At 39.2% G+C, this 21,774-nt stretch overlaps 1 protein-coding gene across 5 annotated transcripts in view; it reads right to left on the bottom strand.

The window, feature by feature from the left end:
- LOC135417246 (secretory phospholipase A2 receptor-like) overlaps nucleotides 1-17,658 on the bottom strand; it is a 106,359-nt gene extending 88,701 nt beyond the window's left edge. For 2 of the 5 annotated variants that reach the window (XM_064661085.1, XM_064661086.1), the window contains exons 1-9: nucleotides 15,117-15,268; nucleotides 11,339-11,722; nucleotides 9,014-9,181; nucleotides 7,755-7,928; nucleotides 6,696-6,809; nucleotides 5,930-6,073; nucleotides 4,756-4,944; nucleotides 3,245-3,402; nucleotides 1,766-1,873 (exon numbers count right to left, since the gene is read on the bottom strand). In XM_064661085.1, the coding sequence (XP_064517155.1) occupies nucleotides 1,766-1,873; nucleotides 3,245-3,402; nucleotides 4,756-4,944; nucleotides 5,930-6,073; nucleotides 6,696-6,809; nucleotides 7,755-7,928; nucleotides 9,014-9,181; nucleotides 11,339-11,722; nucleotides 15,117-15,234 (1,557 nt within the window). In that variant the 5' untranslated portion in view covers nucleotides 15,235-15,268. Of the gene's footprint in view, nucleotides 1-1,765; nucleotides 1,874-3,244; nucleotides 3,403-4,755; nucleotides 5,831-5,929; nucleotides 6,074-6,695; nucleotides 6,810-7,754; nucleotides 7,929-9,013; nucleotides 9,182-11,338; nucleotides 11,723-15,116 lie in introns of those variants that run through there. The other 3 variants (XM_064661089.1, XM_064661088.1, XM_064661087.1) reach the window with 3 other exon arrangements.
- Between the last annotated feature and the right edge of the window lie 4,116 nt (nucleotides 17,659-21,774).

The raw sequence follows: 21,774 nt of genomic DNA, 5'->3' as shown, positions 1-21,774 counted from the left end.
TGAGTTGGTCTGCCTCATTTCATCTCATTATTAATCTTTTATTTCTTACTATTTTACATCCCACAGTGTCCAGAAGACATCACTGGGACTGGTGTGAGCTCTGCTGGTGTGATTTCATGTGGCATACCTGCCTGATTGCATGTTTTAAACAATCCATAGAATAAAGAGATAATACACTATCTCTGTCCAATCCATCTTGAAGCCACACACAGAGAGAAGAACCAGATGATCTCACTTTTTCATGAGGAAGGTGCTGCTTGCAGGGAAGGTCACAAAATAGCACAATGGGGAGCAAGCCACAGGACCCAGATGGACACCATCAAACACTGCTTGATGGTGATGTTAACAGCAAAGGAGAAAAGAAGGGAAAGGGATAAGCTCCGGATCAAATAAAGACCTAGCTTTAGAAAGTTAGGCCAAAAACTAGCAAAACAAATATATTGAACGCTGAAAGTAAGTTGACAAAACAAAATGTCTGAAATCAAACGTAGCTTTGAGTACACTTAATACTGACTTCTTTGATTAACTAAATATAACTTTTTTCACATTGGAAAGAAAAGGATCTATCAAAGCCAAAAGACCAAGAAGAGGTTTCAGCATGTGTTTTTACAGGGTGTGAAACATCAGCAAGCAGAAATTTATCCTGAGTGGGATATTTGCCAGAGCAGACTGAAATACTTATGACAAGTGACTCAATGTCTTGAGTCTTGAGCCTGAGAGGCAGAGGATTGAGAAGCTGAAGTGCTGTCAAACTGCTGACTACAGCTGGTCAATGAAATCTTGATGCTCTGCACTATTTTACCTGGTCAGGACTGTGAAAAACCTTTCTCACACTAATAACATACAAAATTCTTGAGTGCTGAAATACATAGGTCCAAATTAAATTAATACAATTACCCTAAACTTTTGGAAATGCTAAGCTGGAACAAAGCAGTAACTTCCATAATGGTATGAGAAGAACGCTGGATCTGACCACTGGGGAAATACTGCAGCTGACTCCAAACAGTTCAGCTTCAACCTTCTTATAATTCAATTGAACTGCTTGCGTTTCTTCATTTCTCAAGAAACAGAACATGAAATTAAAAAAAGGAAGGCAATGAGCTAAAGAGTAAGGCAAATTAGAGAAGAGAGATTTTTTCCGCTACAGTTTTGAATAAAACAAAGTCTAAAAATGTGGTCTTCTCACAGTGTGAAAAGGAACTGATGGCAAATAAAATCATACTTTACATGCTACTTTTTTACTAGCAGAATGCAGAGCCTAAAAGCCTGAAGACCTGATGCAATGTCCTAGTGACACAGCTGTGCTCCTTCCCATTTGTGTCTGAAAGCAAACGGAAAGCTAACGCACAAGTGGAAGAGTTCACTCTCCATGTCAATGGAACTGATTGTTTTTCACCCTGACATTCCATTTCAATGTACGAAAACCATGTGTGGGATGAGGCATCACATAACAGTCATTATTTGCACAGATGGTGGACAAAAGGGGTTTCACTTTTGATCTAGAAAAAATAGGAACTTGGGTCACAACCACTGACAACACATCAAGCCATGAAAGGCATCTTTTGAAAGCTTTTAATATTACATTAAAATTTAGTTTACATACTTTTAAACTAAACAGATTTTTTTCCTAGCAAAACATGCTGTCTTTAATATGAAAAACTACAATTATCTATTTACATCTACATGTTCTGTAGATGTATTTAGAGGTTTCCCATATAATTCTATTTTATAAGTATGGTTCTAAAACAACCACAAACTCCCTTACCTCTGGACAACTTGATTCCAGTTCAGGAGAGACATTATCAAATTCCCCTGCTTTTTTGCAAATGTAGAAAGATCTGTCTTCACATTTTTTTATCTTCCAACGTCCCTCCTAAGGGATAAAAAGAAGTATATTCTGTACATATTCATATTCTCATGCATATCTATACAATCTCTCCTCCTCTTTTAACTCTTCAGTAAAAAATAAATAATTTTTCTCACTACATATATTTGTCCTTAGATAGACCATTTATTTCTACCAACACTGTCGGTGGGATTCTCAAATCAATTATACAAATGGGTTTGTCTCTTTGAATCAGACTTTGGGATGTAATGCACCTTAATGAACTAACACTATGGCCATGCCAGAGCACTTACTTTCTTGCTAGTTATCATAGTTCTTTGTAAGATTAATCTTTATATTTGAACAGTCCTTACTCAAGATATTACAAAGTTTGTACCATATAATTTTTGCAGATCTATAAATCCTGGATATCTACCAAAAGTAATGCTTGAAAATTTTTATCTTGAACCTCCTTTTCCTTTGTATTTTTCACTTTCATTTGTTTGTTTACACTTGAAAACTGAGTAAACCATGACTTTGTGAATCTAAACCCCACAATTTTACCAAAGTCCTATTTTCTGCTTCCAATAGAAACCTACTTTTCCAGGTCATTGGAAGTTGCCCCAGCTTTCCCCTGAATTAAAGATTGCAACCTGGACCCACTACTGTAGAGACAACAGAAACTCTTTTTAATACAGTTTTCACACTTAGCCAGAACATACTTTGCAAAAAAGAAAAAAAAAGAAGACTATAGTGCTACTTATGTAAGTCATGTATTAGTGAATTTAAGTACTGTTATTTATAAAAGTAAAGTAAATGCATGACCAAATTACAAAAAAATTGACAGTGCCATGAATACCAATAGGACAGGACATAGTGTCATTTTAACATTACTCTCACTTTTACAACCACTGGTTAATTTCAAGTCAATTTTCCTGCTGTAAACTCCTATAATTTCATGTAGACCTAGACTACCATGATTTTGAAAAATGCTACATAAAATTTATTGATACTGACACCAAGATAATATAGGCACAGCTGACAGTTTTTCAAAACATGAATTTGAAGCTTTCAAGACAAGAACTGATGCATCATAAATTATGATACATACTACTTGGATTTTAAAATACTTTATCAAACTACCCACTCATATTGGTTCTCTTCCATTTGGCAAGCTTTACGTATGTACCATTTTTTATTGAACATAAGCTCAAAATCTATGATTAATTTTCTGTGCATCAGCGCTGGAAAATGCATTGGTTTCTAAAGGCTACACTGCATTTATCATAACATGAATATATTAAGATTCAAGAAAGAAAGTCATACTCCAGGTCATGGTTTAAAGAAGTACGCATAGCAAGAAAAAAATTATTATGACCTAAAATAAAAGTGTCTAATTCTTTCAAAAAGAAAACTTACAGATCCTTGTGCTGAAACACAGAGTTGTCCTGTTCTTTGAAAGGTGTTAGGTTCTTGGCTATGCCAATTAGAGAATTTTACTGGGGTGCTATCTGACCACTCAAAAACAACAGGGGTGTTATTACTGTATAATCCAATCCATGTTTCAGTTACATTTTCTGTAAAAGAATAAGTGAGTTCAGATTTTAATGGTGAAGCAATAAAGCCTGTTTTTCTTGTAATATCAACACTACTATTAAAAATTACTCATGGGATTTTCATAGGAATGTCCTTCTTTCAGCAAAAAAAAAAAAGCTGTATAAGCTTTAGGAAACCCTACTGATGAGATTATGTTCTACTGCCTTCGAAAACCGAATTGTTTCAAAAATAGACCAATATATGCAATAAAATATGCTTTGAAATCGTGAAAAAATACAAATTAGGAGCATATGTTCTTTTCTGAAGTGAACGGTGGAGAAAAACTGACATTGAAGTGAAATATTTCTTCTTAAAATCTTTCCATGCATATTGAGCTTTAGGTTTCTCTGAGTGCTTATAGGCTCCAGTGACAGCACATTTGCAGCCACAGTGGCAGTCAGACCTAGGAAGGACAAGGCTTGCGGTTTGATGTTACGTGTCACTTGGCCAGTTACTACAAACAGAAAAAGCAGTCAGGCTTTCAGACCCCTAAGCCCTTCTTCTGAAGACAAGCCTGAAGCAGGCCTGAGAGAGAAGCAGCAGACTTTGAAGCTGAATATAAGTTGAGAACAATTACATCTACCCATTGCAGCATCACTGGAAATAATGGTATTTGGTATCTATGGAGGGGTGGAAGACGATGCAGTGGTTAATCTCCTAATCTCCCCATGTGACTGTGCCCAAGCTCTGGGAGGCTAAAACTCCCAGCAAAACTGTGCAGCTCTGCCAGTACACTGATGTCAGTGGCAGGCAAAAAATATTCGCTTTTCTTTGTGGCTGTTATGACAACAAAAGTCTTGGCATTGATGCATCAAAGAGCTTTTGATCGTTAAGTTCCTTGTATAATTATGCTACCTCTTAGGACAATGGGAACCAGCAGAACTCCTTTGATACACCCTGCTGACATCAAAGGGACTCTGACCTCATACTAGCAGCAGCAACTTTACAGTGTGGACGAGGCCAGCTTGAAAGCAAAACACACACTGAACTGGTTTTGCTTCTATGCACAATTCTACTATAAGGTTGATCACTGAATATTTTGCAACAGTTTGCAAAATAGGCAAGAACAGGAAAGGACAAAAGCTACCTACGTTTACTGCAGCCTCACTGTGTCTAATCTGTGGATTCATATTTTAAGAATTGTTACTGGAGAAGGTGACTCTATACATTTATAAGACTCCTAGGAGCAGCATGATCATGTTTTCTTTTTTTGTAAACATGATTTGGGCATGCCATGTGATATAGTGCTTAGATGGCTAAAAATGTTAAAGGCTGCACAAAAGAGCACCACAAAACACCAAGAAACACTGCATGCTTGAACTCCCAAAACTCACCACTTTCAAGCAAGTTAATTAGCAGCTCTTCATCTGCCATGGAGGATATACTAATGAGCCTGCTATTATCACTTTGGCATGAGAGTGAAGCATCATTCCAGGTCTTCTCCTCTTTATGAAGTCTGTAGCAGTTGCGATGGTGTGGGTACCAGCCAGTGTCACAACGAGTGGCATAATACTTCCATGTATCTTTTAATTGAGCATACAAAGTTCATATATATTAGACAGATTTGCCAAGGTTATGCTATGTTCGTAACACATTCAGAGATTTTTTATCTTTTTTTAATCTTCAAATGTTGAAAACAAAGTTTTCCAAGATGACTTACGGAGGCCAAAACACATCCTCTATGGAACATCACCTACCAAGCAAACTGAAATTTCTTCCACTTTATTTGATGATTCAACCATGTGGGCTGCTGGACTAGTGCAAACACTAATTCAGCTTAAAACACATTGTATCTCCATTATTACCTCTGAACGTGATTCAGAAACAGATAAAGCTTTTTCAGATGCATTACCTACAAAAAGTTTGGCTAAGTCTTTCCTCATTATCTGAAACAAGCAGCCAAATTTTCTTTTAAGATGTCAGGAAGAAGTTGAACCCATGTAAATTGCTTTTATTAGTAAATGTTTATCTTAGAATAAACTCAATTCTGTGTTTAACTTGCACACAGAACGGCAGTCTAAGTCATTCTATGTACTATATATCCTATATTCACTATATAATCACAAATAATGCTTTTTTGGTATATCAAAAGTACAGCACAGTATAAAAATAACTGCAAATTTTGAGCTGCATTTATATAACTTTCTTTTCTGTGTGCCACTGATTAATTCCATCTACACTGAAAACCTATTTTTCAATGCAAATCCATGGCTCTTATTGTAATATAAACAGAATGAGCATTTTGATCACGGAAGGAATCCATTAAGTGCTATTTATATTAAAATTATTTGTTAGTTTTAAGACTCTCAACATGTTTTCCACAACTGAATTTAAACAGAAGAAAGTGTTAATACATCAGTTAGAATAAACTGTATTCAACTTAAACTATCAAACTGACACATTTAGTGCAGCTAAGACTCTGTTCTGCTGACTTGAATATATTCAAGTGGTTTCACTTGTTCTCCCTGCACACCCACAAATAAGATACAGTAACATTAAGAGACTTACCCAATGTTTCATGCTCCATCTTATTTAAATATTTTTTGCATACAAAAGGCAATCCAGATTCACATAAATAACTGTGCCAGCCATACTTAGATTTTGGATTAATCACTGCACAATGATTTTCTCTAAAACGGTTATCAGAGACATCTGCAAACACATTTTTGAGAAGCACAAAATTAAAAAAAAAAATCAGTTCTTACTTGTAAAATGGTGTTGTAGGGTTCTCTGCATCTTATTGAATGAAGGTACAAACATCCCTGCACACCCAAACTTCTAATAATATTACACCAGTACTATGGAAAGTCGAACACTGACCATGAATTACATGTGTGGCAATGCCTCCTTGGCTGCACTTATCAGATGAGAGGCTGAAACAAGCTCTAGTGTCTATGTTATGTTTGCTGATAGACAGACCTTAAAATGTAGCAAACCAAGTCACAAAGCTCATGTTAATGTGCTAATGTTAATTACAGCATGTTAACATAAACTAATCAAAACTCCTTTCCTCCATGAAACCAGCTACATTTTCTAAATATGCAACTGGAATCTTAAAAATACCTTTAAAAGTAAATGACAAAAGGGCTAGACCATTAATGTTGTGAACAGATCTAACCTCAATTATGTTACATCCCTAGAAAGGTTTTCAGTTAATGAATATGAACTAATATTTCAACAACAACAAAAAAATTCACTTAATTCAATTTTCGAATATAGCTATAGGAACAGCAGTGTATGCTGCTATAACATATGCAAGAGGAACACCAAGTACTTGCTCTCCAGTTCACAAACACCAGTGGTGCTCCATCCGACCACTGCCAGCCAGCATCATCATCCAGGCGATTCAAGCCCATCCACAGCATCATGTCTGTGGCATTTAACTGCCCTGAAAAAGAAAAAATAAACAAAGTATTACTCCATGCTTTCCCCATATTTTAAAATATCTACAGACACATTTACTCTCCTAACTTGTTACTTTGTTAATCAACACAAAGATGAAAAGGAATAAACTCAGAAGTCTGAAATCCTTCAAAGGCCACTCATCCTGCAAACCTTTCCTGCACAAATTGTTGCTGACCTTAGAAGTTAAGTCTAGAACAAGCAGCTACCTAACAGTTAGCCTGTTTCAGCTTTCCATAAACCAAACAACTTTCAGTCCCTTTACCGCCTTGTATGCATATCAAAAAGCTAATTAAATAATTTTTAAAACTTCCTGTTAGCTTATATCCTGCTATTGAAAACCAGCAATAATGGGAAGGAACGGGCAAGAAACCCAAGGCAACCTTTTGCATTAGAGCCCTACCACCCATTCCTCAGCTTAATCTTCTCCACATACACTAAAATACCCACAAAAAGCCATGCTGCCAGAAGGCTCTGCACATTTTTTCTGAGATGCTCACTCCATAAATGTTCTTGTCATTCACATTTGGTGAAATTCAGCTTACAAAGGAAACTTAACAGAAGAAAGGGACACCAGGGTACATTGCAGAGAAGGTAGATACCTGTATAATTCTCCAAAGCAAACAAACACACTCCCTAACCACAGCTGCAGAATGAATGGGAGTCCTTGTGGGGAGGGATAATTAAGAAAATTACAGCCCTGTGTAACACATATCACCACTTCTGCACTTCAGTTTATTATGGTGGGAACTTACCTTCATCCTTGCTTTTTCAAACAGCTGCTGAGGTGTGTTACATGATAAAGCCCCACAAGCAGCAGTGGGAGAGACATCACACAGAGTATTAAGCTCCAAAATGTACCCCTTTGCACGGGTAAAGAGGAAACCAACTACAGGTTTCCTACAAGGTACCCAGAGAAATGCCTACTTACTGCTTAAGTTACTTATGTAGTTCTGCTCTTCGGGGTCAGTGACACTCAGCAGGTCTCCTCCTTGCAGCTGACAGGCGGCCCGTGCCTCACGCCAGCTCAGCACAGACACAAGGTTGAACTGGTAGCAAATGTGTGTGTTGGGGTTCTTCTTCCAAAAAATGTCACAGCCACTCTCTACCCAAAAAAAGACTCGTCACCAACATTCCAAGACTCCAAACTCATCAGAAACATAACACCTTGAACAATTCAATTAATTAATGACAGCAATATCCCAATGGAAGTACGATTACAATCACCTTTCCTGTTCCTTTGTTAAAGAACATACGGAAACTGGGCACTAATGAAATAAAATGTTGCTCCACATTTCATATGGTTGATAAAATACTCAGGAACTGATCTGCAGCTGGTGGTGATTTTCACAGCTCTCATAAAGCCAAAAGAGTATGTTTTAATTTATTCCAGATAACCATTTGTTTCTAAAGCCGAATGCTGAAATATTCAAACTATGAACACCTCACCCAACTTGTGGAGCAACCGTCACTGGATCTCCTTGAATCTTGTACTCAAGAGAATAAACTTACTATAATTACAAAATATAAGCGAGGCCGAAAATACCATCTATTTTAACAATTGCCCAAAAAAACCCATTACAAAGACACATTTACAGCTGTTTTTAAGATGCTTAAGAAACATAGCTTGAGCAGGGAAGGCTTTTCCCTTCTGCTGCTAGAAGATACTATTTTGCTTATTTATTCAAGAAGCTGAATTATTCACAAAGATTATAGATCCAAAATCTATTCAACGGCAAGTATTTTTAAAGGTATTGTTTCTTAGTGTTTTAGGCCCAAGATGTGTCCAAGCAGCGCACAGAAAAGGAATGTGCAAGATGTAATGCAGTCAAAAGCAGAACGTGACTTTGCAAGACAACCCTTACTTTATGTGTTTCAGAAAAGCTGCCTATATATCACTAGGACAGAGTACAGAGATGTTTAGCTGCAGGATAAGGTCAATGGGCTGCACAGAGTAATATTCTTCTGCTCACTCCCTGTAGTTTTGCTTTTGGGATGAGGACTTGAGTCTCCAAAGGTTAAGCATGATAAATTACGATAAAATTTGCTAAAGCCTGCTTTTGTGTTTTTTAAAGAGACATTCCTCTCTAGAAGAAGAGAAGTAATCCAAAAACAGCGTACATCCTAGTATTACTAATGAAGAACAACCTCTTGGGGGGAAGAGGGAGAGAGAGACAAGGAACATCTTACCAGCATTTGGACAAAACCCCCATTTTTCATCTTGTTCATAGTGAGTTGTTGTGGCACACCAGTCAGATTCCTTTCCATCCCTAGTACACTCATAATACCACTTGTTGTTATATTTAAAGGGAAAAACACATGGGAAACCAAAAGAATTTCCCAGCAAGGTGTATGTTTCTGGAAAAACAAAATGCAGAGATTAAAAAAATGCAGACCACAAAAATTTCTTCATTCCCATATGTGTTTACCAGCAATGATAAAAATAAAGTGTCTAAAGTTATTTTCTAATTTTAATTTATAATTGATAACACAGCATTCCAAGTGTGAGCAACATAATTTCAGTAAAGAGATTCTGGAAATAACAGTTTATGAAATTTGTCACCACAAGGAACATTCTCGTAACTAACTACGATGGAAAAAAACCCCAAACAAAAAAAACAAAAACCTCCAAACTTGATCAGTTAACACATAAAGCCTGTGCTTATGTTTCAAACCACTACATAAAACAACAGTTAGCTAAATCAGTCCATGCTCAGATGTAAACTTTACTTATTTGTTAGCCTATGACAGACAAGTAATGTAACATTATTTCCCCTGCTCCTCCCACTCTTTATAAAGTGGATTTCTAATGTGTTTTCCATTCTCTTTGTCGTTCTATGGGAAAGGAAATTTAAAAGACAAAGGAATACTAAATACACTTTAAAAATAAGCTTTTATAGAGAATAATAACATAGCTAAAGATTTGACATTACATACGTCTGTTGTCACAATCAATGCCTTCCAAAATATTTAAATATTTTCCTCTTGTACTTTGAGGATCAAAATATTGAGAGAATCCAGTGCAACTAAAAGCTGTAAAAGGTTTACCTCAGTGAGTGTCTCCTTAACCTAGGACCGTTTAAAATAGGTCAAATAACCACAATCACACTTCGAATGAAATTGTTTGTCAAAGATCCCAAGTTGCTAGCTTTAAGATCAAAGTCCTTCAACTGCAAAATCATTACATACTGTCGGGTTCATAGAGGTTTCTTAAGTTAATGGCTGGCTGTGCACATATAAAAGAGCAGTTTACACATTGTAAATCCCCTTTAGAGCCTTCTGATATGAACAGATGATACAAAGAACTGGTCAAAAGAAATCACGATTGCTCCTCTGTCTGCCTGCTACCATGCTGCTAGCTATAGAGCTACAAGGGATTACCTCAGTCCTGGCAAGAAACCAAATTCAATAGCCACAGATTTCCTACCATAGTTATACTTTTTTTTTTCTTTGAAGGTAACTATCCTCCCTCCTCCAACCTGATGGATTAACACGCTTGCATTTGCATATACATGAGCTATAGTGGAAGGGGGAAAATGGAACCTGGAGGTGAAAGAGATTTTGCCATGCAATTAAATACTTTGGTCCTTAAACCAGGCTAGAAGTGCCTGCCAAAGGGCAATCCTCTTCTCACAGATGTAGCAGTATTATGGCTAGACCAGGTCTACTTTCATCTCGCTATGTGTACACAGCAAGTGTCGGGTCTGAAGTATAAATTACACTAGGTTTTAAAGAAGAGATTGGATGCTGCAGTGCTTTCCCAGTTATCACAGGTCCCAAGAGGGCTTTGGTGAGAACAGAGGCCAAGCACAGCTACACCTACAGAGAAAACCACTTGAGACCAGATCTCCAACCCAAACACCCAGTTCAAATGGGGAGAATGAACAGCTCCAGCCTAAGACACACTGTGCAAATATTAGGTCCTTCCTTCTACAGAAATGCTGAGGAAGGGATCAAGGTATGGGCTGTTGCTGTTTGTAGTCAGTGGGTTTGTCTTAGCCCTTATACCTGGAAAACTGTTCAGGTCTGTAAACTTGGATCTTGAGCTACATTCCTACATCTTCACTAAATTCTGACCTGTGTTTCACAGTTTAGCATATTCAGAGGCCAGGTACTGAATGCCACAAGCATCAGTCCATGCACACTGCAATTACAGACGGATTTTCAGTGATGGGAATTCCAAATCCTTTCTTATCTCTCTTTGGGTTTATCTGATAATGAAAGCTGCCGGACAGGCAACAGCAAACCCTTAGTTCCCTTTTTTATTTTACAGAGGATTTGAAATGAGTATTTCCTGCTTTGCAAGGATACTGGTGTTTTTTGAGGCCCATTTAATGAAAAAAAAATCACTAGTGTGGTATGTTCACCTCAACCACTGCATATATAAAAAAGTTACAAACTTTGAGTCTAAAACCGCAGTAGAGAGTGGAAAGGATCATAAGCACCTCAACTCCCTTCAAAAGAATTTCTGAAACTTTTCCTATCTACATTTTGATGACAAAAATTTATTTTTACCTTGAAATGGGTGTTCGCAAACGTCTTCATCATAGGACATATACTGTTTCCACTGACAAGTAGATTTTTTTTTGGCCACAATATGTCTGCTGTTTTCAACAGCTAATTTGTACTCTGATACACCAACTAATGCTTTTCCATCACAGTTCCACCATAATGAGTATTGAGTTGAATCACATTCAAGCATACTTAATGGCTGTTCTGGTCTACTGATGTTCAGTCCAAGACAGGTACTTCTACCTATGTTGAAAAGACGACGATTGGATACCCATTTCCATAACATGTCTTCTGAGGGCTGACTGCAGTCTTCCAGAACAAGGCCAACTCTCTCTGCTTTAATGCACAAGTTGGAATCTTCACTTTGGATAATAAATATCCCTTTATCTGTAGGGGAGAAAAAACCTCAAATTTTCAGACTGTACAATACTGCAATTGAACAAACAGTATCAAAAGACAAATGTTTTAATTGGAGCTATTTAGGAAGAAAACTGAAAATATCCATCAGAATAACTGTCACTTCAAAAAATAAGAGTATTGGTCTAAATTTACTTCCGTCTGAGTTTTTAACATGTGGAATACTTGCAAGCTTGTAAAAATAAGGCTAAGCAATATTTCTCAAGTTGGATAGCCAAAAAAAAATGGGGTGCCCAAAAACATCAGTCATGTTTAAAGGAAAAAACCCACTGGTCACCAAGAAATACCAGTAATGGAGTAAAGGTTTAAATGTTACACGAAGTCATGCTGTATATTGTAAAATAATTCCCTTGGGTAGATTGGAGAGTGCAATTAAAATAAAAGCTAACAAGTTTAAGGCTGACATGACCGTATTCTCTACTGTATTAATTCTTCACTCTCTGCAACTATTGAGACAGAAAGAAAATAAGTTGCCTTGTAAATAGGATACAGAAAGGGTAAGATTTATCTATACCATGAGAATTGGTGGCCAAGGGTTAAAGTATGCCTTCCCTATACGATGCATATTGTTCAACTACACATGCCTACCCTCCGCAAGAGCAGATGTTGTGCAGTTAGCCTGATATCCTAGATTTCTTGGAATCATGCAGAAATTCACTGAACCATGTGACATCACACTATAAGTATGTGAAAAAAGTCAGCTATTTAATGATTTAGGAACAAAAGTTAAACTGAGCATAGAGACTGAAAAAAAATGAGAGCAGCTGAGGAACTGGAAATCAGTAAAATATAAGCCTGATTCACTCTGAAATCCAATGGTAATTAACCCAGAGAGTTCCTCTTACATTATATGCAAGACACTTATTTTATGCCTCAGGAGATTATGCACTGGAAACCTGAGCAGCACTTCTTCCATTTTGCCTTGAAATTTTACAGCGATAACTTCTGCCATGTGTACTTTCACACTGCTGCAATTTGTAACACCTAACATACTGAAGCACTGAGTATAATAATAAAAAAAGTCTTCTCAAATTGAGGTAGCCCACAAATAAAGCATGAGATGCAGAGGTCTACCCAGATGCTGTGTCCTAGTTTAGTAGATACAACTTAGCTTCAGCCCTAAAATAGGAAGATTTTTCAAGCAGCAGTGTCACAGTGTAACAGACATAAAAGAGATCAGCTTAACAATATAATGTGTACACAAAAAGCAGAAGAGAGAGATTACGGAGAGGTTTTCTGCAGATTCTGCATCGAGCACATCACGCAGCCTGACTTACAGAGAGGTGGCACTGCAGATTGTATCACTAGTAAAAGGGGCTGTTTACCCTGTGGCTATAGGGATTGGGAGCCTGTGTAGGAGCAGGAGCAAGCCCTTCTGACAGGCAGCAGGTGAGAACTAGCCTAATGTATATAATTGCATCTCCCAAGCACCTGGCAGTTCTCCTACGTTAAGTCCTTAACCATTTGGGGGAGAGCAAGGTTACTTTAATCCACTGTATCTCTATAGCTCTCATGTGTCTGAGCCCACTGAAAAACCATCAGGCACTGTGACAGATACCCAGTTTGGCCCTTTGCTTTCACAGGGTTTTGTGTGAAGTTTTGTAGTTTGTGCTGGTTTCATCCTTCTTATCCAACCCAATCTTCCAAGGGGGCAACACATATAGTCTCTATCTACATGGCCAGAAAGGCTTTCTGCCTCTCACACTATGGTCTGCCTTTTCCACGGCAGTCTTATCCAGGTCGACCAAGAAAATACACTGTTAATAACAAACTGGGATAACTAAAAACTGGGATGTTACCACCAGTAAACACTGATTAATGAGGTTAATTCACCATGATACTGGGATTCACACTTGGGTGGACTTCATCAAACTCACAATCTACCTCCACAGCACATGGTAGGTCCCATACAGCGCCTTCCTGGGGTGGGGGGAGCAACACCACAACCCAGAAGTGAAGGATTCTCAGCCTTTGAAACCCTTTATCTGTAAGGCTCTTAAAAGTTGAAATGACTGCTGAGAAAAGATAAGGTTCTTGCGCAGCCTACACAAATAACCCAGCTGGATGATCTCTGTGAATAACGTCCTTTTTTTTTCATTCTGCAGCACGTTAGGCCAAGAACAGCCAGCCCATAATTCTTGAGCCACACAACCCTCTTCCAAATGCAGTTTCCATTTGCCAACTACAAAATGCAATTGACAAGAGAGCTGTGCTGGCCTGAGGACTACCAGGTAATGGCCAGCTCATGGCAGAAGTAAGACATGAGAGATGGCAAATTCAGTGACAACTTCACAGGCCCCAGCTCAGCCCTGTCTTCAAGTGGGGCAATGAGACAACTGGAGCAACTTCAAGCCTTGGGAATGCCTCCAGCCTCCCTCCTTTCAGCTTGCAAAGCTACATTACCCATTTTACAGCTGCTCACAAAGACAGGTTTTGTTACAAAGCTCCTGGTGTCAGGGAGAATTCTGTGCCCAAAGTCCTGCAGATGAAGACCTGCAACTGCAGCTCTGTGAACTTGCAAGCCCCAGAAGACCCAAGGAGTAAAGGAGATAGTCTATCATATCATGGCTGGGCTTCATGAACGAGGATTTGGGAAATAGTCTATGCTTTAGAAATTGACAGGGTGGAGGGAAGCCTTCGGAAAACTGCTGCTTCTCCTATATCCTGCCCCTCCACAGAAGGACAAGGTGACAAGAAACAGACTTCCAGAAGCGAAGCCTGAAGCTGATATGCAGCCCCAGATGAAGACCTGATAGCTGAGCAGTACCTCCAAGTTCCTGTTTACTTGGGTTCAACAGAGCTAATCGGGAATAAACGGCTGCAACAAAACTAGGAAGACAAGATATCTTCATTTCCTTCCTCCTTACCTTCCACTTCCTTTCCCCCACCCAAAAAAACAGTGAGAATTGCTTATGTGGTAACAGAGAAAGTAACTGGAATTTACTGGAAATGAGAAAAAAACCTATCCATATTTCCTCCGGGTATGGAGGACCGCAATGGGCAGCGGAATAACGAGCAAGGAGGACGCACATGGCGCGGGGCAGGTCCTCAGGGCTCAGTGCCCGCTCCCGGCCCCTCGTCCCCCCAGATTCCCCTCACCGCTGCGCGGACGGGGCTGACCCCCAGCAAACGCACGTCCTGGAATCCTGCAGCGCCAGGAGTCGCCGGGACTCTGCAGAGCCCGGGGCGGGAAACCCGTGCGCTTCCCCCGCGCCGCGCACGGCGGGACGGGACTGCAGGACGGCCAGGGGCGAAGGGGCGAAGGGGCGAAGGGCTCCGCCCGGCGCGGAGCGGGGCCGTCGCCGCTGCCCCCCGCACGCCGCGCCGCCCCCCACCCCCGGGCCGACCCCGAGGCGTCACTCACTCCGCAGGGAAGGCACCCCGTCCCGGCCGAGGGCGGCGGTGCCCCGAGCGGGGCCGCGGCCGCCCAGCAGCAGCAGCAGGAGGCAGCAGCCCGGGAGCCGCAGCCGCACCGCCGGCATCGCCCCGGCACCGCGCCCGCTCGCCGCCGTTCCGCACCGGACCCGGCGGCCCTGCCCTGGGGAGGGCAGAGCAGCGATCCCACCCCGGCGGCGAAGGAGGGGCGGCCCCGGGGGCGGCCCGCGGGCTCCCCCCGTGATGCTGCGGGAGGGGTGCGGGGGGAGGTCGCGGCGGTCGCGCTGGAGCCGCGCTCTCAGGATTCCCGCGTCCCCGGGAGGGGAACGGCGCCCGAGACCGCTCGGCCGGGTCGGGAAATGCCGCTCATGCAGCTCAGGCCGTCTGCCCACGTCAGAGCTGTGGGTTCAAGCGGACAAACCGCTCTGTATTAACCTTATTTCCATCTGAAAACACTACTTTCTCTTGCCTACACTGCAGGTACTTTTATCTTAAAAAGAAGCAGAAAACACATAGAGGCACTGGAGGTGGGAGGCCTCTGTCAGCACTGTCCGCGTTCCCAGGTTCGAGGCTCTGCCCTTGAGCATCCCTACTGCCCTAGATCCCATTCGGGGACTTGTGTTTTTAGCACGTCAGCTTGTGAACTCGAAGTCATTTTACGTTTTGGCATGGGCAAAAATAATGGCAATTTTCCATTTTGTTAATCTCTGTCTTCAGTGGAGTATTTGCAGGAGCTGCCCTCCTTGGGTTGAGTTTCAGTTTTAGGGAAAGCAGAACCTCTGGGTAAAAATAGAGTAACTTTACTGGAATCAGCAGGAAAGTTCGTTTTTAATCTGCAAAAGCATGTTTCTGCGGTGTTCTTTATGCTTAGGAGACAAATACTTCTATAAATATGTACATAAATGTATAAAAATAAATGCAGTGTTGGAGCATAACTGAACCACGACTCTGTTCCCCCATGTCCACCTCAATCATGATACAAGGATGGAAAACAGAAGCCTTTGTGCTTGGGGAAATTTCTCTGATAGTTCAGTAGAAGAAGGAATTGAGATGCAAATGAAGCCGAACACTTAGAAAGAAGCACATAAGTGGAGAAGTTTCTTCCCATTTAACAGATGATAAAAATGTCTGGCAGAGAACAAGCAGTAGGAAAATGCTGAACAAGCTGGTCTGACTTTGCAAGACAGAAGAGTTGTGACTCATGGAACTGTGATGTATCTCTTCTCAGGAAAGCTGCAGCTTTCCTAGATTTTCAGGTTCTGAGAAAGAAGGTTGTTAATGAGCCATTTATGGCCACTCATAACTGTCTACATCTCTTCAGGAGTGTTTGGCCACTACTTTGAGTACTGATCTCCAGAAAAAGACTCTTACTCCAGAATCTGCTGCTGGGTCACACTGAAAAATTGTGCACAGTACATGGTACAACATTTAAAAATATTGGGCCAGTAAACAGAAATGAGGCTCTTTGGGCTGTGAAAAGGAGCCTCACTTCAGGTGTTTTTTTCTGCTGATTTCAGCAAGATGAAAATAAGCACGTTCTGATTACAGATTGCTAATAATTAACTTAATAGCAGTATTTTTGTAAATATTTTGCTAAGTGCAAATTAGCAACTTATTCATTCTGTGTGGTTTTCCTTGCTTTTTTTTCCTTTGATATTCAGAACTGCTCTTTGACTAAACAGTTTTTTACTGTTCTGAATCTGTTTTCTTCTGACATAACTGGTAAATTCTTTCTAGTGCAGCTGTAGTTATACTGACCTAGCTATTTATAGCTAAGCTATACCTACTTAATTACAATAATAATGGCTGGCATAGTGGCCTGTAAAATCAACATGGTTGACAACATTTTCTGAAGTGAACTTGATGGCAGTTTATATTACCTTGCACATTAAATGGTATATCTTTCCAATTTTATTCGGTTGGTTGGGGGTTTTTCTTTGTTTGAAGCTTTATGTATGTTCCTTCAAGGCACTTGCTGTAGTGATTTGGCTCCTTTATTTTATTTTCTGTCTGGAACTCACTTTTTGTAAATATTTTTTTTGTCTTCATTTCTCTGTTGATGATCTGTTCTCTTTCTTTTTGTGTATTCTTGGACCCATATGTATAAATAGAAATATAAATATATATGCACTTGTCTGAGTTGATCTGCCTTTGCTATTTAGGTACTCTAAACAGATGTTCAATTTCTTCCCCTATCTTTTCTTAGACATTAACTTCACTTTCTGTGTGAGATCCATACAGACATATGAACTCAGTGAATGTTCATTACCTGCATCCATGAATAAAAACCCTTATTAAATTCACACTAATACAGTTTGCTCACAAACCCATTGCTTTTCCAAGGCACACACACAGATCCAATGTGTCGTGCTCAGCACTCCTCACACAGTAATTTCTGTTCATAATCTGAAGTCTGAGGACAGGTCTCATTTTTTTCCCAGCCAGAATGGAAATACCAAACCAGAGAACACCTAGGAAGAAAAAGCAGGACGAAAATTCCTTGCATTAGCAGTGCCCAGCAAGCAATACTGCCATCTTTTCTTGGAGGGACTGTCCTACATCCTGTTTGGCTCAGAAAAATGGCATCTTGAATCAACTCCCAGGTTTGCATTCATCTTCCCTTTTTGTACTCAATACCAGAAATTTTGTACTCAATACCAGAAATTACCCGTACTGTGATCAAAAAATATTATCCTTTTTAAACAAATCAATAAAGCCATCATATAATTGTTTAGCAGAAATTTTGTTTCCTGGCTTAAATGCATCTGAGAGACTGTTTTCTCTCTGTTTGTTAATTATATTCAAACAAGTTTGTAGGCAAAACCATTCCTGATTTCTTTGGCCAGATGTGTCCTCTACCCTATGCTAACCAACTCCTTAAGCACAGATCATCTTTAATTTATCAGAACAAAGCTTCGTAAATCACAGTAATAGGGAATATGCAGGTTCCACTTTAAAAACAAAGTGGGAGTGAACGTAGATTCTGACAATGAAGCATTGAGGAAACTTTTTGTTAGCTCTGGGAAAACTGATGCTTTCAAGAAGCACAAGACTCTCAGTCAGTGTGTTCCCTCCATAGTGGCATGCCCACGCTGCCTCACCAGCCAGCCTTGATCTCCAGCGACTGCCACCAGAAGCTCTCTTGCCAGGTCCCATTGCCTCTCTGTGCATCCTACTGATTTAATGGTGCCTAAAACAGGAGGGTCAGTGAGCCTGAGTTGGCTTTGTTGTAACCTGGAGTGGCCAGAAGTGAAGGTTAGGAAAATTAAACTTTGTCATTTACTAAAAGATTATGAACAACTCAGAAGGAACAGACAACTACTAACAAAGTACTATCAGTCTAGTCAGAAAAAAAACTTGACTGTGTGTAACACCTGGAACAAAGATATATGCTTGCAGAAATTCTAGGGCATAATGTGTACTCAGTGCTGACATGATTTCACAGGTTAGGACAGGGTGTGCCTTTGCACCTTGTACACTTCTCACAAGAGCTGATCGTGTTTTCTCAGCCGTGCATACACATTTAGACTCCAAAATCCCACAGTTAATATAAAAAGACTTATTATGTTCATTAGAGAATATGCACACAGAGAAACTCAAAGCAATTTTACTTTGCCTCTTTCCTTTAACCAGTTTCTTCTCAGGTGAAATAATCCTTGCATTAGATACCTTACTTTGTATTCAATAAAAATGCATAGGCATAGATTTTTTTTGTTATCTTCGATATTTTGCTTTGTGGCAAATCAGATATACAGTCAGCCTCATATCTGAGGATTTAAGAACCATCATTCAGGAAAGTCTGGAAACCAGAGCTCCCATTGGTTTTGCAAGCGATAGAATCTGTCTTCATTACTTATACAGTTATATTTTATATTATATCAGCACACACACATATGTGTAGGCACCAGTGAACCAATTGTTAAAATTTCTGCTCTCTTCTCTGAATTTTATGCTGCTAAGAAAATAGAAAAAGCAAAAATATTTTTCCTTTGCATTCCTCCATGCCCAAATTGAAAATTCATTAACAAGCACAAGAAATCAAATTGGATTGATAAGACCAAGCGTTTTCTAGTCCCTGCTCATTTCAGGAAGAAGGAGAATAACACTTGCTCGTGGATTTTTTCCTATGAAGAGTTAGACATGTTGGTGAGAACTGCATAATTTTTCTGCAGGGAAATTCTGTTTACTAACATGAGGCTGAGTTTATCATCAGATGCAAATGTGCAGTCAAAAAACTTAAATGCTTTAACTGTAATAGGGTAGATGCTGTGACTATGAGTCACTGAAAGGTTCTAATCAGTGGGAACGACTTGCCAGCAGTGCTTTTTAACCAGTTTGGCCTTTGATATAGAGAAAGAAAATTCCCAGCTATTAAACTTTCTCCATCCTTAGAATCTCAACATGAAAAAACTCAAAATTTAATCTAAATTAATTAAATTAGTGACTGTACAGTAAATCACATCAATTGAATTAAACATGTTCAGACACTCTTGCCCTTACTTTGAAATAAAGATTAACTTGATTAAGACCAGTCCAATTCAAAGTGAACATTTTCTACACAGTTTTCATGTGGATTATTCAGCCCATAATAAATTCCTCAATATATTTCCGAATTAATTTCTTGAGTGCCACTAGTGGACAAACCCTTAGGGACAATCTTTCCATAAGCTCTTTTGGGATGCTGACAAATCACCCACAGTAAATAAAGTGTTGAGTGAGAAGCCTCTCTAATAAAGCTCTCTATCTGCAAGATTCAGAGAGCATCAGAAAGGAAATCCAAAAGTCGTAGTCTATGGGAGGGGGATGTTGAACTGTTCTCTTGCAGCTGCTGTTCCAGACATGTGGCAGCAGTAGCTGTAAGTACTCTAGGATGAATACAAGAAGTACAGACCACTGTTTCTGTAAAAAGCCAGATTCTCTTGACTGTGGTTCATTGGACTGTCACCTTGTGTGCTGGCTCGTGACACAGTACCACAGAGGACTTTCTCTCCCTGCAGATGCTGGTGAAGGAGAGGAAAAGTGTGTCAAAAGGGACTCTTTTGCTAGGACTCTTAGGCTAAACAGTTCTTTTCTGGTTGGATATATTTTCAGGCTTAATTTCTCCATCACCTTTGAGATATTTGGGGATTTTTGTTATTGTTGCTGGACTTTGTTTTGGTTTTGTTTTGTTTTTTTTTTTTTAATCTATCATTTTTCAAATCCTCCATAACCTAAAATAGAAGCAATCAAGGTTTTGTTATGTGGTAATTACACTATAATTATAGGTCTGGTTTTTAAGTTGTTGAGAGTTTTTAGAGAAAGCAAATTTTAACCTCACCTAAGAAGATCAACATGAGATACAATTTGCCTTTGAACTAGAGTTATTAACTTTGAAGCCTGATGTTGGTACACAGTTTTCCAAACACAGGTAACATCTAACTGCTGAATGCTAAATAGAAATTTCCTGTTTCTTCACACCTAAAGACTTTAGTTTTATTTACACTCCTACCTTTTCTAAATATGGAAACAGTAATGAAAAAAACCCCTGTTGAGGAAATTTACCCTGTGGAAAAATGGCTTTTTAAAAAAAGTATCATGTTTTGAGAACCTCATCTATCTGAATACAGAAATGTCTTGAAATTGTTTTAAATTGTCCAATTTGATTAAAAATAAGTCTAAATTGTAGTGTAAATACCGCAAGGAAGGAAGAGGTTGCAATGAAAGGGTTCTCTCTGCTTTTCCGTGATGATTGGTTGAAAAGAGAGAATGACCCAGCTTCAAGAAACTAAGTTCTTGTCTACCAAGGTCTTTGAAAAGCCAAAGCCTTTTTTTTTATCTACACCACCTGTTGTTATTGTGGGTTAGTTGCTATCTGTCAATGTTAGCTGATATGTAGATCAGTAAAAACATAGAGGTTTCTAAGCGTGATCATTCATAAAAACAAACAAACCAAGAAAGTCTTGGGGTAAAATACGTTCCAAATTACATGCCATGAGTATACATTATGCAATTGTATCACTTTTTTTTTCACAATCCACTGTGAAATGCAAGAGAACATGATCTTACTGTATGCCTGGAGAATACAACAGACTTTAAATATGGTTCTGTTAAGGATGGAGAGGAATTCCTGCTCTTCCTCAGAGCAGGAAATCAGCAAACATCAAAATACATGACTTTTCATTAGAGGAAAAAAAGGAATTAAAGGGATTAAAAAGAAAATATACACCTTGTTGTGTATTTCCTAAAAGATATTGCTGCTGTTACACTTACAGAATGGATGGATCTTTAGCTTTAAGCAAGTTGTGTAATTTAGGGGTCACTGTACAAAAGAATCATAGAATGGTTTGAGTTGGAAGGGAACTAAAAAATCATCTAGTTCCAAAGAATGAAAGAATGCCATATGTCATCAATCAGGGTTCCAGAAATAGGTTGCTTACAACATTCATCCACTAACTCATTTCCTTGAAAAGTAAAAGGATCACAAATGAAGAAAATCCAGACATTAAATTGCTGTCTTAAAAAAAGGGAGAGAAGTAATAAAATAATCTCTAGGCTATGACAAAGCATGAAAAATTTGCTAAGATTCATGAAACTATTTGAAAACAATGATAAAGACAGATGCCAAAAAAGAAAATGTAGAATGAACAATTAAAAATATTAAAAATGCA

The sequence above is a fragment of the Pseudopipra pipra genome, chromosome 7 (assembly GCF_036250125.1).
Source record: "Pseudopipra pipra isolate bDixPip1 chromosome 7, bDixPip1.hap1, whole genome shotgun sequence".
Classification (NCBI taxonomy): domain Eukaryota; kingdom Metazoa; phylum Chordata; class Aves; order Passeriformes; family Pipridae; genus Pseudopipra; species Pseudopipra pipra.
The sequence above is the reverse complement of the archived record's forward strand: the minus strand, read 5'-3'. Positions and strand labels throughout refer to the sequence as shown.